The sequence below is a fragment of the Colletotrichum tamarilloi genome (assembly GCF_030869305.1).
Source record: "Colletotrichum tamarilloi strain Tom-12 chromosome Unknown Scaffold_30.1, whole genome shotgun sequence".
NCBI classification, from domain to species: domain Eukaryota; kingdom Fungi; phylum Ascomycota; class Sordariomycetes; order Glomerellales; family Glomerellaceae; genus Colletotrichum; species Colletotrichum tamarilloi.
The window spans coordinates 359,298-376,341 of NW_026849413.1; the positions used below are offsets into that span (position 1 = coordinate 359,298).

At 53.7% G+C, this 17,044-nt stretch overlaps 6 protein-coding genes across 6 annotated transcripts; 5 read left to right on the forward strand and 1 right to left on the reverse strand.

Moving 5' to 3' along the window:
- Positions 1 to 128: 128 nt before the first annotated feature.
- CTAM01_08598 (uncharacterized protein) lies at positions 129 to 2,517 on the reverse strand (the record flags this gene model as incomplete). The annotated part of the gene is made up of 4 exons (XM_060524618.1): positions 129 to 299; positions 358 to 1,493; positions 1,544 to 1,936; positions 2,109 to 2,517. Coding segments are annotated over 4 exons (2,109 nt in total), but the record flags the coding sequence as incomplete, so codon positions are not given.
- A 14-nt stretch (positions 2,518 to 2,531) lies between these two features.
- CTAM01_08599 (uncharacterized protein) lies at positions 2,532 to 2,957 on the forward strand (the record flags this gene model as incomplete). Its single annotated transcript, XM_060524619.1, has 2 exons — positions 2,532 to 2,556; positions 2,728 to 2,957. The coding sequence occupies 2 exons, from the start codon at positions 2,532 to 2,534 to the stop codon at positions 2,955 to 2,957; spliced, it is 255 nt and encodes an 84-aa protein (XP_060380838.1).
- A 3,741-nt stretch (positions 2,958 to 6,698) lies between these two features.
- On the forward strand, positions 6,699 to 7,508 carry CTAM01_08600 (uncharacterized protein; the record flags this gene model as incomplete). Its single annotated transcript, XM_060524620.1, has 2 exons — positions 6,699 to 7,069; positions 7,193 to 7,508. The coding sequence occupies 2 exons, from the start codon at positions 6,699 to 6,701 to the stop codon at positions 7,506 to 7,508; spliced, it is 687 nt and encodes a 228-aa protein (XP_060380839.1).
- Positions 7,509 to 9,483: 1,975 nt separating this feature from the next.
- Positions 9,484 to 10,361, forward strand: CTAM01_08601 (uncharacterized protein; the record flags this gene model as incomplete). Its single annotated transcript, XM_060524621.1, has 3 exons — positions 9,484 to 9,803; positions 9,868 to 10,235; positions 10,336 to 10,361. The coding sequence occupies 3 exons, from the start codon at positions 9,484 to 9,486 to the stop codon at positions 10,359 to 10,361; spliced, it is 714 nt and encodes a 237-aa protein (XP_060380840.1).
- A 3,743-nt stretch (positions 10,362 to 14,104) lies between these two features.
- CTAM01_08602 (uncharacterized protein) lies at positions 14,105 to 14,209 on the forward strand (the record flags this gene model as incomplete). The annotated part of the gene is made up of 1 exon (XM_060524622.1): positions 14,105 to 14,209. One exon carries the CDS (start codon positions 14,105 to 14,107, stop codon positions 14,207 to 14,209), a length of 105 nt encoding a protein of 34 aa, XP_060380841.1.
- Positions 14,210 to 14,803: 594 nt separating this feature from the next.
- On the forward strand, positions 14,804 to 16,303 carry CTAM01_08603 (FAD dependent oxidoreductase; the record flags this gene model as incomplete). Its single annotated transcript, XM_060524623.1, has 3 exons — positions 14,804 to 15,644; positions 15,695 to 15,938; positions 16,033 to 16,303. The coding sequence occupies 3 exons, from the start codon at positions 14,804 to 14,806 to the stop codon at positions 16,301 to 16,303; spliced, it is 1,356 nt and encodes a 451-aa protein (XP_060380842.1).
- Positions 16,304 to 17,044: the final 741 nt, after the last annotated feature.

The following is a 17,044-nucleotide window of genomic DNA, read 5'->3' on the forward strand; positions in this document are numbered from 1 at the left end:
GTAACAAATGCTTGCATTAGAAAGCAAGAATTGCAAACAAAGAGTGCTCCAGAATGGATAGCATGAAGTATTCTGCGAAAATGCATCTCTCTCCCAAATGTTTGGTCATCAATGCCCCTATATTTCCTCTAGATCAAACACAAAGTTCCTTCGGTAGAAACAATGTGCGCCACGAGTGGCTCCCACCAGGAGTGTCGCTCTGAAATGAGATCAGGAAGGTCGGAAGGAATGTTGTCATCAACGTTGGCCGTTATCCAATGACGGATACGCAGAAGGGAGTTGAAAGCAGGGGGCACGCTCTGGGATATCTCTGGTTAGAATTTACACCAACTATAGGATTCTCATCACTTTACTTACCGAGCGACAACTGGTGCTGACGACCGATCGAAACCAGTTCAGGGCACAAAGACTATGTGCCTCTGTCGTGGCCACAATTCCTAGGAGGAAAACCGGGAAGAATGGAGATTGTGCAGTGAAGAAGGTGCCATAGGTTGGCATCATGTCAATGCATTTCACCAGCTGGTCAACCTCAGACACGACGTCTGGGTGAGAGCGAGGTAGTCTCTCGAGACGGCAGCGAAGGTAGATGAGGGCTGCTAGACGCCATGCTTCGGCCGTGACTTCCGTCATAGATTCTGCGTCCATCACAAGGCCGAAATCGTTTCGCTTAATGCGATCTTCGATAGCGCGTTTGTCTGATGTATCTCGAGATTGATCCGATCGCGTTGTGGCCGAAGAGGACGGAGACTCGGCGGCGGGCTGTGTCCACTGATGCAACCTGCCCAAATCTTGGCGGACTATTCTGCTGCTCGATTTCATGTGAAAATCGTTGGTACTGGGGTCCTCCCACAACCATGCTGCCAATTTTGTAATCTGAGCAAAACGAGAAAGAAGTATCGGCGACATGCCGCATCCACCATGTATCCTGCGAGTCTCCGGCTCAGTGCCCTGGCACAGCCAAGAAAATTGCTCTCCTGTGTCTTTCGAATCAAGAGGAGCCATGGGAAGGGCTATGATGGCGGCCCTGGCGGCGATGATCATGTTGCCCATCTGCATGTCGGAAGGCTGAATGTTGGAGGGTACCCAGAAGCGATGACCCGGATCCGACTTATCCAGCAAACGACAAGCGAGGCGAGCACCTTCTAGCCAACGAGGAACCGCACTCGGCGGCCGACGTTGCTCTGGGGATACAACATCGATCATGTTTAGCAGCGTCACGGCGGCAATCAGGCTGTTTGACTCGTGTTCCGTGGGACTGGGACTCCGAGCCTCCTCTCTCAAAGCCATCGTCAAGAGTAGGACGGCTCGTTTATAGTGTGCATTGACTACCTGTCGAATGCTCTCTTCGGGTTGGTAGTCGAGGACATATGTTCCAGCAAGCGCTAGCATCGCGTGCTTGACGCAAGAGCTGTCCTTCATTATTCGGGGGATGTTGACGAGCCAGCAGTTGGTTTTGTGGAGGACACTCCGACCAGAACACCATGCCTTGACGTCTTGAGAATGTTAGCCATTCTCCATGTTGGCCAGATGTCCCGAGACTCACAAAACTGGAAGAGATTTTTGTCACAATTGTCTTCAAGGCCTGCCTCGAACAAGAACGTTTGAGAACATAGTTCTGACAGGAGAGCCTGGGGATCAGACGGTTGTATCGCCGCCTGTCGACGCGGTAGGTTGGCTGCCCTCGACTTGCCGCTGTGGAACTTGATGTATCCATCAATAATAGTTCCGGCCTGAATACGGGTTTTGCCCAGGACGAGACGATCCGCATCATCGGCGTTATCCTCGAAGGGATTTGTGAGGTCCAAATCCTCCGCCGAGTCGGCCTCTATAGTAGGGAGTCGCGGAGAGAAAATCACATCTGGCAGCGGGTGAGGAGAAACTGGTGGGCCATACGGTGCCCCATATCTGGTCGATGTCGTCGACGGATCAGGGATTGCTAGTTTGTTGTTAGTCAAGGATTCGTCGGCAACGGTTCCTAAGACCTCGTGCTATCATCATCATCTATTCCTTCTTCTTCCACCCCTTCTCGTGTCTACCAGAAATCGCACTATACTGGACGGGAGCGGCACAGGCGGCTCAGGATAGGTAAAGAAATCCGTCCAGCTTACATGGCTTTGATCGTGCCAGGGGCTGGTCATCCTCAAGGGGTTTAGACAGTCGACGTCTTTGCCGGGGAGTGTTGGCTCCATGAGAGAACCATGGAAACTCGGAGTCTCCTACCGGGCTCCATATTTGGGAATCCTGGACATTGATGTTGGAGTTGTTGTCTCCAGGCGAGGGTGTAGAGGCAGGCGTCGATGAAGGTGTAGTTGTAGGGACAGAAGCGGAGGCTGTTGAATAGGAAAAGAGAGGAGGATCCTCGTCCATGGGCTGGCTTCTCTTCCGCGGCCTAGTAGCCATGACTGTCGCACCAAGCATGCCCTGGACGGGGAGGGACGGAAAGCAGCACGGAACACGGGATGCCCAAGGGCATGTACTTTGTCCGGATGGATACACGAGACCAGCGTGCCCAGGTCTGTCCACAGTCCAGAATGGAGGAGACGAGGTCGTGGGGGAGTGTGTGCACGGGTGCCGGGCGCGATAGTCTGATATTCAAAAGTGGATAGTGGTGGAGGGAGCGCTGCGAAGTCCCACGTCTGTGGTCCACGACAGGGCCAGGGGGGAGGTGAGGTCGATGTGGGACGCGACCGGGTATACCTTGGCTAAGAGCCTAAGGTAAGGGAACAGATGCGGAAAGTGGAGACAACGGGGCTGTTAACGTTAGCGCGAGCTCGGGGGAGGAAGGAAGCGTGGACGTGGTGCAGGTCGGGTCGGATGAGGTGGGTCCTACCGGTAAGGAGGAAAGATGGGCCCAAAGGAGAGAACAGCACCAGCACGGTAACACCTGCCACCAGCACCTGAGCGACCGGCCGGCAGGAGCGGACGAGATTCTAGCAACGGCCAGCAGCAGGCCCTAGCAACGCGCTACTGTCAGGATGAACTCAGGATGCCTTCCCGCGCCCGCTAGCTGAGGAAAGAGGTGGAGACCAATGTTCGTGCACTTGCCTACCTCGAGATAAAGTAGGGGGAAATGTGAACGTGAATGGAAGCGAATGAGCAAGAGCCAAGGTAGCTGTGGAAGGTAGAAGGATTGGAGTGGGGTGGCAGATGAGGCAACGCGACAATCTGCAAGTGACAAGAGACAAGAGACAAGAAACTTCCACAAAACTTGGTCCAGTGGACGGGAGATCGGGTGACGGAATGGGAGCTCGGATGGAAGTTTTCAGAGGCACAGAGCAAGCAAAGTTGTGAGTACGCACGCCGCGCCGTGCGAGTGTCGCTCCAAGTGGTCGACTCCGCCGTGGAATCGTCCTGCGTGCAAGGTGCGTGCTGTCACCGGTACGGAGTACGGAGTACGGACTGAACGGAACCAAGGTGTTGGTGCTCTAATTTAGTTTGGTAGTTCTTGTGATGGCTCCACTTGGACTGGAGGATGGTCAGAGCCAGAGTCAGTCGGACACGAGAAGTCTGCGTTGTCCTTTTTTTTTTCTTGAACTTGGCCCGTTCTTTGTCGAACGAATCCGCCTACCAACTGAAATGCTGACTGCTGGCTGCTGGCTGCTATGGTTTTGGAGGAAAAGGTAGATGGGTATAGAGAAAGTGCGGTATTTTGCTGAGACAAGACAATTTGGAATGCTGGCTAACGAGGCGGGTGCAATTTGGAAGATGTTACTGGATGCTCAATTTGCGGGTGAAAGTCTGTCCAACGGACGATTCGATCTAGCAGCCGTCGTTTCGGAACTTTAGATTCCAGGTGATGGGAGGTAATTGGATATCGGTAAGTATGATCGAATTGCCAACTCGCCGAGTAAATCCTAATGCGCTGTTTCAACGTCTTTGGGCTTGGCTTGCAAAACACGGGGCGGACGGGGGCTGGCGTGTCTCCCGCGCGCGACGGAATGTTGTCTCTGCTAGTCTGTCTGGTCTAGAAGTCTCTTAGTTTACTCTAGTCGTTTGTTGTGGATTCAGGCAAGACGGCCACGGCGTTGTTGGGCTGATGTTGGAGCGGACGGGAGAGACAGCGGGAGCCCCCTCGATGTGCGGATAGCGCTGCGCCCAGAAAGAAAGACAAGGGCGAGGCGAGACGTGGAAGCGCCAGTGTGCAATTGAGGCTTGTCAAATGACCTGATGTGCCGGACGTGTCTTGATTTGGCGTCGAGTCCGTGATTTAGAGTTTCAACCCACTGGGACCTTCCCGCTCGTCGGATAGGTAGTCTGACGGCTTGCCGAGCTGAAGACGAGATGAGATGCTAGATGAGTGACCTGTGTAGGTTTCGTACCTGGCACAGAACGGAGCGCAGTATTTGCGTGGTCAGGTACGTATGATACTCCGTACGACAAAATGGTGCAATGTAGACGCAGTAGCCGTAAAGCCGACCACCTTCAAGTAATCGTCATGTAAGCTGGCAGCTGAGCTGTTCGGGTTGCACAAGGCAAAGTTATCGTTACACCGCGATAGGTCGCCCTGTCTGCCTTGCCTTAGCGTGTCTGCGCCTGTGACGCGATTCTTACATTCCTTCTGCCAACGTCTGCGCCTGGATTGGCATGGAAGCGAGAAAAGGACGGCGGGGGAGGGGAAAGGGAAGAGACGAAGAAGAAATGGTCGAAGCAGCGGGGTTGGATCCCTTGAACGAGGAGAAAGCAAGACTCAGGAGATGGGTCCAAAAGAAAATGTGTGTGTGTGTGTGTGTGTGTGTGTGTGTGTGTGTGTGTGTGTGTGTGTGTGTGTGTGTGTGTGTGTGTGTGTGTGTAAGCTTCCGTGTGGATGTCCCATCGAGGGAGGGCACACCGACTGCGGTGCCCAAGCAACTAACATCATCTGAAGGAAGGTGTGACCCAACACGTGTGTCTCAATTGGCATCAAGCATCGGGACCACCTCCGAGAAGGCGACTGAGCGATGTGGTTTGACACACTCCACGTGACTGTGAGCGGTTGGAGGAAAGAGATAGGACCGGGAAGGAAGCGACTGAGGCGGGCGGTCGAATTAGATGAGTGAATATCTACTTACCCGAATACTTTGATCTTGACGTCAAGGACGGGAATGGAAGGTCCCGCCTCGATACCTAACCTTACCCCAGGTAGGTAGGTAGGTAGCTTAACAAGGCAGGTATAAAGGTACTCTGGTTAGGTCCTCTGAGGAAGGGGTCAAGAAGGATGGCGTTGGGGACCAGGAGGGCGATGCGGAGGCGGAGATTGTGGTGGAGGTGGGCAAAGGAGACAAGAGGAAGAAGGAGGCGACAACGACCTGACACGGGCAGTAGCGATGCCAGATTCTTTCCTCCCGTCACCAAGGCAAGGTACGGGTATCTGATCGGGCTCAGACTTCACACGCAGCAGATGCTGGAGCTGGAGCCCAAGGTAAGCTGGAGCTGGACCTCCACTGGTGACTGGACGTGGGCGCCGGAGCGGTGACGGACAAGAGAAGACTGCGACGGCGACTGCGACGGACTGCAACTTCGGGTGAAAGTGGTCCTTGCTGCGTGCGCATGTCACGCCAGGCGAACTCTAAGTCGGGGGTCGGGGGGTGAGCTTAATTCGACAACTCCGGACCCTTGGAGGCGCGTGTTTGGGAATGCGCGGTCAGGTAATTGTTCGTGTCGTTCTTTGTCAACCAGGAAGCAAGATGATGATGGATTATCATGGAAAATCACCTGAGGGAGTCCCATGCGCAGGTAAGATCAGGATTGAATGGATGGCATGTAGGTGGGCAGGTTGTCAAGAAAGCAGAAACCCGCACGTTCTCGAGAAGGAGACATCGAACAAGTGGACTGTCTTTGTGGCACAGCAGGATAATCACACCCAATGCATTTTCCCAAATTGTGCGGTCACGAGTGGTGGACCCATGGGGACCAGCAAGACGCGGCAGGGTGAAGAAGCACCAGCCTCCAGGAAGGTACCTTAGGTAGAGAATGGAAGAACCTGAGGGTATCTGCAAGAAAAAGAAAGCATAGCAGGAAGGAGGGAACATGAGCGAGGCAGGAATGTTGGACAAGGAAGGGACTCTTGAGTCTTGCCAAGTTAATGGCTGCCAGAGCTTGTTGAACGACGAAGGGGGATACCTTTCGAGGCCGATCTTTACCCTTGGTGTTCCCCCTCCTTCCTTCGTGTAGGTACGAAGTCGCCAAGTACTTTATTTGATGGTGCCCCCTTCCCCATCTTGCCCATGTCGAACTTGTCACTAAGTATCTCTCGCTAGCGTGGCTTCCCAACTGTGCCCCCTCCCTCTTTCCCCGCCACCAACGACCTGCATCCACCTGCCTACTGTAATCTGTTAGTGTGCCAGTCTGTAGACATGGGTTTTCTGAGGCAGACCTTTCCCCATTCGCTCGCACATGCATTTCTCCCTGGTCCAATGTTGCAAATCCAACCAACCGATCAATGCTGCAGCAAGCGGGCAACTTGCAAGTCTGCGGCGCTGCGCCCAGCAACAATTATGAAATGGGTTTTTGCCGCTTTGCAGCTCGTTCGCAGCTCACCAGCTCCCCAGTATTCGTTTCTGTCCTTACAGCTTTCCCAGTGCCCACTTCAACTTTCCTCCACCTCACCGCATCCCTCGCCCGCCCGCCCCACGCTCTTCCTGCCTGCCCGACCCTGGCCTGACCTTTCAGGTTCCATGACCTGACCGCCGTCCATGAAGTTCACGGGAGGGAATCGTGGCATGCATGGTACCTTGGTCTTCCATTACCACCTACATGTTTTCTTTTGCCTCTTCTTACCTCGATTCTCAATAAAGTGTACGATTCTCCAAAAGACACGACGTGGGGAGGGATTGCCGATCCCTCATGCACCAAAATATTTACGGATACCGACCTGGAAGACGGGCAGACAAGCGCCCAATGTCCGTACGGATCCCGACGGAGTAAAAAAGGGTCTGGCAAGTTGCAACCACAATTATTATCACCTGCAGCACATCTTTTCTCTTTCTCATGCAAGATTAGAGCAGTTCAGAAATGCCTTATCCTGGTCGACGGATGGTATCCGTACTTCATTTCCAGTTCCAGCACGCTGCAGTTGGGCAATAATTACATTCTTTCCCAGCTTGCAGTGCTTGCTTCATCTTCCATGCTGTTCCTGGATCCTCATATCTTTCTTTGTCTCTCATCTATCCGCGGCCATAGCCCTTAACCCTTGCTGATCTGAGGCGTCTGCCAGGTGCCACTTTCGCCATCGTGGACATCATCACCTTCATCACTCAGACCATGTTCATGACCCTGACCTTGACCTTGATCACTTCGGCAAAGCCGCGCAACCAACAGAAGCGGTACCAACGGTCTGGTCGCTATCCGCGCCGGCAACGGCACCGGTTCTAGCACCAGCAGCTCCCAACATGCTGATCGACATCATCGAGATGCCATCAACCGGCGTTCGGATGGGCACCCACCCTTCGGACAAACCCCGGAGCCCCATGGCTTGCCATTCCGATTCCATCAGACTACGTCTGGTACGTCCACAAAGGCGTAGATGTTGACATGTTTCCAACTCCCAACTTATCTTATGCTGCGACACCCATCCATATAATTGGTGCGAGGATAGGTAGTGCCATCCTCACCACCGTGACTGACACCGCTCTTTCTTCTTTGGCATCTTTCAACTAGGAGGAGAAGGAAGACTATGATATGCCTGCCCCGAGTATACCTCCCATAAGATACCCAAGATATTGACAAGGACACCTCAACTACCAGTCGGTCCTGCCTGTCATCTGTTGCCGCCTTCCGATACTTCAAAGTGGAAGAATAAGGCAGTAAACTACTCCGTAGGTAATCAAGTATTCCGTACTTTCCTCACTCCAAGTTATGTAAGGTGAGGTAAAGTAAGGTAAGGTACCTATCTTCCAAGGTCTCCCTGCGGCCGTGCCTTGGGTTCCATGATCCCCACCCGGTCAACCTGCCTTATGGGTCCCGGTAACGGTGCCTGCCCGCACCCCCCCTCGTCCATGTCTCTCATCCACTCCCACGCCGAAAGGTACCTTAGCACGCTTAGGTATGGAGACTCCAGTCTGTACGGATGCTCTGGACATTTGAACTTCTCGTTCAGATCGGCCGCGTTCTGGGCCCCCCCCCCCCCGAACTTGCCCTGCCTCGAGCCGCACAATTGCTTCTTCCCGCCGCTGCGTCGCTACTGCCACTGCTGCGTCGCACCCATTCCCTCTTTTGTCTCGCGCTGCTTACATTCGGTCTGCTTATGCACCACCCACGCGAAGCCAACCGTCAACCCACCATTGGCCCTTGCACCCCTTCCGTCTTAGACATGCAGAAACATGCAGAATGCCACTCCAGTTTCTCCTCACGGATGGCCTCGTTCTTGTTCTTCTCTTCCTCCACTTTTCACTTCCTCTCACGTTCTGCGGTAGCGGCAGCGGCAGCGGCAGCGGGATCCTCTACTTGCCTCACTCGCCATGCCATGCTCTCCTCTTTCGTGTCGTGTCTTGCCCCCCTCCGTCCACCAAGACTCATCCGTCAGGCTTTTCATCATTGCCCCCTCTCCATCTCTTCTCCCACCCCCTTCAGGCTCCTCTCTCCTCTGAGCCCTGAGCCCTGAGTCCTGGGATTTTGGGCTTTTCTGCTTGACCGATTCCTACGGGCGTAACGAGGCAAGGGACTGGCACTACGACTGAGACCGCATCTGCAGCTACTTGGAGGATTCACCACCACTCTCTCATCTTCATTTCCTCACACGCACCTCTCGCCAATATCATCGCTGTCGCCAACGCGCCATTACATGCTTGCTGCGTCCTCGGCGAGCCGTTTGCCCCCCTCGTGCCAGCCTGAGATCCGCTTTTTGGCCGTCTGCCGCTCCCCTTCCCCCGGCCTCGCCCCGTCGATGGTCACTCTCCATCCATCAGATTGATCCTCTCTCTGTCTCTCTCTTTCTCCTTGCCTTCAACCGCTTACTCCTTACCTTAGCTTCTCCTCTGGCCCTATCCGCCGTCCCTCGTGTGTTTCTGCTAGACTCGGGTCTTATCTCTTTTCTCTTTCCCCTCCCCCGTCACTTTGCTCAACTCAACCCCCTCTCCACCCGTCTCCATCTTTCAAGTTCTACTTTCCCCTGCCCAAATCCTACAAACTTTTCCTGAGTTGTGACCGGGACGTTACCTCTAGCACTTCTCTAGCTCCATCAACGCCAACGCCAACGCTTGCCCTCTCTCAACGTCTCAACTCTCGACTCCTCGTAAATCCCTCCTTGGCCTGGCCAGCATCACCAAGCTTGCCTTCTTCCACAAAGACCCACTTGGTCTGCTTCGAAATGGTTTGCTGAACTACTATCACCACCGGTCCTCACTCCAACATCAAAGTCTCGATATTCCACCGTAACACTCGCTCCAAACGACAAGCTCAACCGTTTTGGCCTGCTGTTTCAACTTGGCACGATATAACTCACGACCATCCACGAATAGGCACCATCTTAATTGAGTTCATGCTTCGGGCTACGCCACTATTTTCAACATGCCTCTCGATATCAACTCGTTACTCAACCCCGAGAAGGCCGTCAACCGGGAGACGGAGGCTCTCATGATGTTCACGGGCATATTTGATGAATTCAGAAAGACATTTCCACGGCACAGTCAGAGAGAAGGCGAATTGGCGTACATGGCAGACGTCACGATGCATGTTTTCGATGCCTTTAAGAAGTTCACCGACGACTACCTGACGAAAGAGCGCTTGGAATCGACCGGTCACAATCTCGTAGACCAGGCCTACCGCGCTAATGGGTTCAACGACATGGGCATTCTGGAATTCGCAAAAACTCAACACAAAATGCTAAAGTGCGTACAAGTACTTTTCTATCTTTCTGGCCGTGGGAGGTGCACACTGCTGACGGCGTTTTAGCAATATGAAGGAAGAAATCAACAGCAGTGCGGGCAATCTGAAGACCATCAGAGATCGTGCAGCTCCACCACACCAAAACAGATATCTTCCAGAGTACAGACAACACCCTATGGCTTCAGACTCCAGCTCCAGGTCGTCATTTTCCGTTTTAGGATCAAGCTCGACAACAGGGTTCTCTGCGGTGGGATCTCAAGCATCATTTTCTGACAGCTCGCGCACCTACCATCCATCTGATGGTGACAGGCGATCAACCAGCCCGCCATCTCCACATGACGAGGACGAAGAGGAGGATGACGATGTCTTGGATGCGGACGACTCGGACGAGAGGAACCCGAATCGTGTGGATATGGACTCTCTTCGACACAGAGGTAAGGGCGAGTATAGGTGCCCTTACTGGAGGACGTGCCAAAAAGGGGGTCAAAATATCAACGGGGGACCCAAGATCTTTCACCGGAACTGCATGTACAGGTATGACGGCTGGGTCCCATCTCTGAGTTCAACGCTAATAGGAGCAGGCAACACTTGCAGAAGCATTCCAAACCTCACAAGTGCCAACTACCAGGGTGTCCAAATAAAGACGGATTCGCCAGGAAGGACCAGTTAGTTCGACATCAGCAAAATGTCAAGCACGACCAGCCCTCACCGTTGCCTGGGGCCCGAAGGTAGTATTGCATCTAAGCTCATGAATTAGTCTGCAGCCGGATTGAATTCCGGACCAGCGACCGGGACAGCATCCGGGGCAGGCAGAGCGAATTCCATTTACAGCACGACATAATGATTGGGGGCAACAGCGGTTTTTTATCTCTCTGTTTCTTGCTTGGTATAAGGGACAAGCATTCCATGGCGTTGGGCTAGCACAATGTATCATTACTCTCATGTTGGGAGGGGTCAGCGACAGTCATTTTGGATTGGGACGCGCACATGATGCGCCTTGCATGTCAGAGCAGTCTGGTTCTTGACTACCGGGTGGTTGGCTGCTGTATGAGAGAGTACCTGAGGGTTTAGCCCACCTATGAAACATTTGCACGGAAATGCGTGCACAAAGTCTCACGGACTACGATCGATGTTGGTCGCCAAATATCATTCTGTTGGCGAAGAAACCCATGCCCGCTTATTGGACAAGTCTCTGTATCCTTGCGCTGCGCCGTCTTTCGAAGAAAACTCGGAAAGAGTCCAACAAACAGCGAACGGAGGAAACGTTCCAGTCGGCAACATCTGCAGGAGATGCCGATTGGTAATTCTTTGGGCTTTGCGGTGTGCCAGTGAAACATGGACAATCTCATGCGGGCGCCATCAAAGATGGCAGTCGAAAGGCGTTGGGCCAAGGTCGTCACGAAATAGTCTAGGTGGGTAGACATGCCTGCCGGTTAAACCTGGCAGATACTGACTCATTGGGGGAGAAATCGTCGACGTCGATATTCTGTATCTGAGCTGTAGTACCTAATTATTATCACGAGTGTTACCAGGTTTCTGGTTAGTTTCCGCTTACTACGGAAATCCTTCAAACGCTGCGAGACGGGGTTCTGGGACTGGCATGCGCAAAGCAAACAACCTTAGAAGGGAAAAGAGCGGGCGGGCGTATTCGTACTGTACTACTGCCGGCATGATGAGATGCCAGGACGTGGACCGGCAAGACGGCTCAGAACCTGGCGGAAGGGTGACTGGGACACAGTCAAAACTAAGCGGGAGATGTGCCGTGGGCGTCAGCTTGTGTGGTGGCTCCCCTCCCCCGTTGTGAATTCTGGACCTTGCAGGCTTGGTCGCGGGAGGGGGGAGGGAGGGGCAGGCAAGGCAGGAGAGGAAGGGCTGGCTACCCTACGGAGCAAATGCCCGTCTGTCATCAGATGTCGTGTCGTACGGGAAAAGGACGCTGGTGAAGCCTGGTGCAACAACACCTCGTGGGCAGATCGTCTCCCGAAGGAGATGTGCGAGAAAAAGACCTGGGTTCATTACAGTTTCTGAACCCTTACATACAATTGCACCTGCACTCATTTACAAGCGATTGGACACGGGACGGCGGCAGAGCATCTATGATGGGGTTGGTTTCACAGAGGCGATTGTCTCGCCTTCTGACATGCGCCTTTTTCTCGAATTGGGGGTCAGACTGTCATGTCAGATCATTAAGGTAGGATGGAAAGGGGGTAGAGGAAATAATACGAGAACGACAGACGCCGCAGACAGAAAGAGGCAAATGCAGAAGAAAAAAATGGGAGGGAAGCATACCAGGCACCGGCACCAGGTCAAGAGCCAGCAGACACATAGAGTGTGAGAGTTAGTTGGTTGGAAGGAAGAGACTTTTTCTCTTGTCCTTTGCACACTAGCGCGGAGAGAGAGATGATGGGTGGCGCACCGCAGCAAGACACCGCAGCAGGAAAGTGCCCAGGCTTGGCCATGGATTTTTGATGGAACATGGTATGTCTAATGAGTCTGGGAACCCGTATCTCGAAAATCGGCCATACTGACTGAAGTGAATTGCTGGTAGGGATGGGTATGCAGTCGATCGAGTTCGGGGCGCGGGGGCCCCCCCCCTTTCGCCAGAAGCGCGCCAGAGACGTGAGGAAGTTGGTTCTTGGCGGTCGCTGGAGAAGAGGAGAGTAACTGCAAGACAGCGGGAGAAGGAAACACTGACACAGAGAGATAGAGAGCAAGGGATTGCCGAACACGTCTTTTCGATTGGGAGCTACGGCAAGAATCCCGCTTCAGTAGAAAGCTGGAACATGGCGTATTTTGGGAAACACAGTCAGGCAACTGAGGTATTCACTGCTACTGCTACTCGAGTGAGGTAATTGAACCCAACACCACCCCCAAAAAAACAACAGTAAAAGCAACGAGAAAACGGCCAGTCCATCCGGAAGAGGAGCAATGTCCGGAAAGAGTCTTGAATTATGTGTAGGTATGCAACTCGCAAGTTTGCTATCTAGACACCCATCGCTACGACTAACCTTACTCGAGACTGCGTACGTCGAACAGATGAGTGAGTGCTCTTGTTCTAGATTGAGGCAAGAAGTGGATGGACTACGACCTCAATTCGAGGAGAGCAGACTTCCGAGGAGGAATGGAACCCCCTCCTCGTGGGCTTTTCTTGGTCTTGGGATGGAGTTGTTGAGTATCCATCAGCGGTACGAATCGCACGACGCTGGATTCGTCGTGACCTGCGTTAGTGATATGGAGAATCTTCAAGGGTTGTCGTCCCGCCCTAGGCGTTTCCTGGCGTCTTGAGCATTTCCTCATTGCAGGCTTAAGAGTAAGGTATGGAGCACGGGGACGGGAGTAGAATTAGATAGTCAGCTGGGCTGGGTCTTGAACATTTGTCGAGATATCACCAATCCTGGTCTTCTTTTGCTGAGAAAAGAACGCTAGGCTAGGGGGTTGATGTTCTTGATGGAAGCCAAGGGTAAGGTTGTTGAGGCAGTCGAGCTGTGATTGGTCACTTGGAGAGGAACAAAGGCCGGACCAATGAGAATACACGGCACAGTTTGGCAGTCACGAACAAGGCAGGGCCATGGTGCAACGCTTTCCTACGTACCTTAGTAGTGTACGGGTACCCATGGCACGCCGCACCGATGGGCAAGACCCCTGCCCGTTCTGGATATCAATCTAGGGTCACTATCGACTACGTACCTCCCTGATGCTCCTCTCTTCCTTCCCCCCTGACAGTTGACCTGACCCTCCTCTTCCTTCCTCCACTCCACTCCTCTTTCCCCCATGGCCCATGGCGGCTTGGCCCATGGCAGCTGCCTTACCTAAGGCAACTTCAACCCCTTGAGATCGTGGCTTCCTTGCTCGATTCCAACGACGACAAGAAAGCGGAACCGCAAGCGCAACCTGGAAAGACCCGCATCCTCGACGGCAACCACCCCCCCGGTCCCCTTCATTACTCGCTTACTGCACCCCCCTCCAAAGTCCCCTCCAACACTCTCGCATCGACAAGTCACAACACCACTTCACCTCACAAGCCCAAAGCAACGACCATCCATCTCGTCGTGGTTTACGCTGCACTTCACTACCTACACCAGACTACGCTACTGTCTATGTGACGACGGATACCAATCTTGTCAGATCGCAGATCCCTCCGTGCCCCGGGAGCCGCCTGGTTTGGTCTCACCTCGCTCGGCGCCGCCTGCTGCCACTCCCGAGACGAATACGCCGCTTCTGTTGCGACGTTCTGCTCCTTCGTCGCCCTTTCTTTCTGTCTAACCCGAACTCTCCTGGGTTTTCGCCACCCTCTACTGATGTGATGGGATGCGAATCGATGTCGTGTCCTGGCTGTCCTGGGTATACTCACTCCTATGATTCCAACAACGGCAGCATAGAACACACACGGCATGGCCCCATCGAATGAATGCAAGTCGTATTACCCCGTCCTCCTGCGCTCCAGCTGCGCTCCAGCTGCGCCGCGCCCATGACCATGTACATCTGGGATTTCCCGGGGCCCGGCCGCCTCCATTCACTCTAGATCCTCACTCCAGGGATTCAGAGTCAGGCCATTCCAGGTCACTTGATTTCCCGCACGACTCCCCCTAGGGAGAGAGGATGATGGCGAGTTTTCCTAGGAGATCCAAGTGTCAACGTCGGTCCTTCCCCGAGTGGACGGTGTGTGCCATCGGTGGTCGGTTGGACGTCGGCATCTAATCTCGTACGTGCTTGCTGCGCGGGTACCTTGGAGTAGAACGGATATCCGCGCCTGAGCCGTGGACGACGAAGGAACGGATGGACGGAAGAAGCCACTGAGGCGTAGACGTAGGCACAGGCGTGTGTATCAAACATTCTCCCTTGTGGATAATGCGTTGCTCGTTTCTGTCTTCTTTCCGTCTTCGAGATGCTGACGTGTTTATCTATATAAAGACTCGAGCCGTGTCCGAAGTGATGTGAGATCTCCCTCGTGTTAGTTACAACCAGCTCTCAGAAGCAGATTACACTACAAGAAAAACATATTATGGCCAAGTCATCGCTATTCACAGCCCCTCAGGGCACTGGCGTCAAGTCGGAAACCTACATCGTCGTTGGAGGAGGCATCTTTGGCCTCTCTACGATCATCTGGCTGCGTAAATACAAGCCTGACTGCAGTATTGTTCTCATTGACCCTACCGCCCTCGCCAACCCCAAGGCGGCGTCCCACGACATCTCCAAGATTGGCAGGAATGACTATCCAAACCTGCCTTACGCAAAGCTGGCCATCGAGGCCTTGAGGTATTGGGAGACTGACTCCTTCTGGAACCCCTTCTTCCACCAAGTCGGCATGATCCGTGCTGAACCTCACAACAACAAGGATAAGAACCACAACGACAAGGCTCAGGATGTCCATCGCGCCCTCGGCCACGAGTCTGGCGCCAGATGGATGACTCCTGACGAGGTGCGAGCCGAATGGCCTGCCTTTGCCACGGCCGACTTTGAGGGACTCGACCGGGTGAGGTATAACCCTCAGTGCGGCTGGTTCGAGGCGGCCAACTCTCTCGAAGCTGCCCGCCAGAGAGTTATCGACGAGGGAGCCAAGCTCATCACGGCCGAGGTCACGAGCTTGCTCTTCAGCAGCGAAGGAGACTGCACCGGAGTCAGGCTGGACAACGGACACGAGGTCAAGGGTTTCGTGTTGCTCTGCACTGGTGCTCGTACCTCGTCGCTGCTCCTGGAGAGTGCCCCTGAGCGTAAGGAGCTTCATGCTGGGGATCGAGTCGTTGCTACCGGTGCCGTGAGCTTCACTACCAGCGTTCAGGGGGCGCATAAGGACAAGTTTGAGGGCATTCCCGTGCTCAAGAACCGTATTCCCTCGGTCAAAGGTGAGTCATTTGAACTGTTTCTACTAGTACAGATATTGACGAGAGACCAGGCGAGTCCATGTCCATGACTCCGGACGGAACACTCAAGTTCAACTGTGACATGGCTTTTACATATCACCAGTTTCACGCCATGACTGGCAAGACCATGTCACTCGCACCGTCGTCTCCAAGTCTCACTGAGTGGACTGAAGACGGAGTTCCCGAGCGCCTCAAGGAGCAAGCTCGCAAGACCCTCAAAGGTCTTTACGGAGACGAGATGAATGACAAGGTGATTGAAAAGTACCGTGTCTGCTGGTAAGTCTTGCCCCCCCCCCCCCCCGTTGCTGCCATCGTATCATCCGTAAAACCTCGGCCCGAGATATGCTTACACCGCCACACGACACAACAGGGACGCGACCACGCCTGGGCACGACTTTCTTATTTCCCCTCATTCCCGCTGCAAGAACCTCTACGTCGCAACGGGCGGCTCGTTCCACGCCTGGAAGTTCTTCCCCGTCCTTGGCGAGTACGTCGTCAAGATGATGCACGGCAAGCTCGAGGCCGAGTACGCCGACATGTGGGCCTGGGACCGTAAGCCTGGGGGACAGGTCGCCAACGCGACGTATGATATCGAGGGAGACTTGGGGGAGTGGATGAAGGGTGAGAAGCTCGAATGCTGAGTTCATCTCGGCTTCCACCTCATGATTTCGATTGTCTAGGGGATGAGATAGAAGAAGAGGATGATGATGACGACGACGATGATAATGATGGATACATACATGCATTGCTGGCGTTATTAGACGAGGTGCATCCTGTGCCGCGGGGTGCCCGTTGTGATGGGAATTGCATTGATAGTTATTCTTGCATCCGGCACAGGGCATTGGGATGGATACACGGCATAACGCATGCGGGCATCGTGACGATGATCATTATATCTGGAAGATATAAGCAGGTAGTGACAATGCGCGTTGTTGTTTTCTTTTGCTTTCTTTTTGCGAGGTGGCGTTGTCGAGGTGTCAGTACATGGAGGTTTGATTGACTACCTCCAGCATAGAATGGGCTTCACTGTCATCGGCATCCCGAACCGCAGATATGAAATACGTGCCGATCTGCAGTGGCCAAGATGTCGGATTTGCCGAAGGCTGGCTGGCTGGCCCAGCACGCCTAGGTTCGCATGTCTGAACCAAACATGCTTCATTCTGTCCCGGTGGCTTGGTTGGTTCCGTTGGTCGTTGGTCGGTAGCCCAGGTACAACCTTCTTGACGTTTTGTACTCCCTTCCCTTGTACTCCCTTCCCAGAATGTCACCCGCCGTACCTTAGTGGACCGCTTAAAGACAGCTTTTTTCTTCTTTATGTTGGTGTTGGTGGGTGTTGTTTTGCAACTTGCATGGTTTTGGGGCGGGTGCAGTGTGCCGGGGGT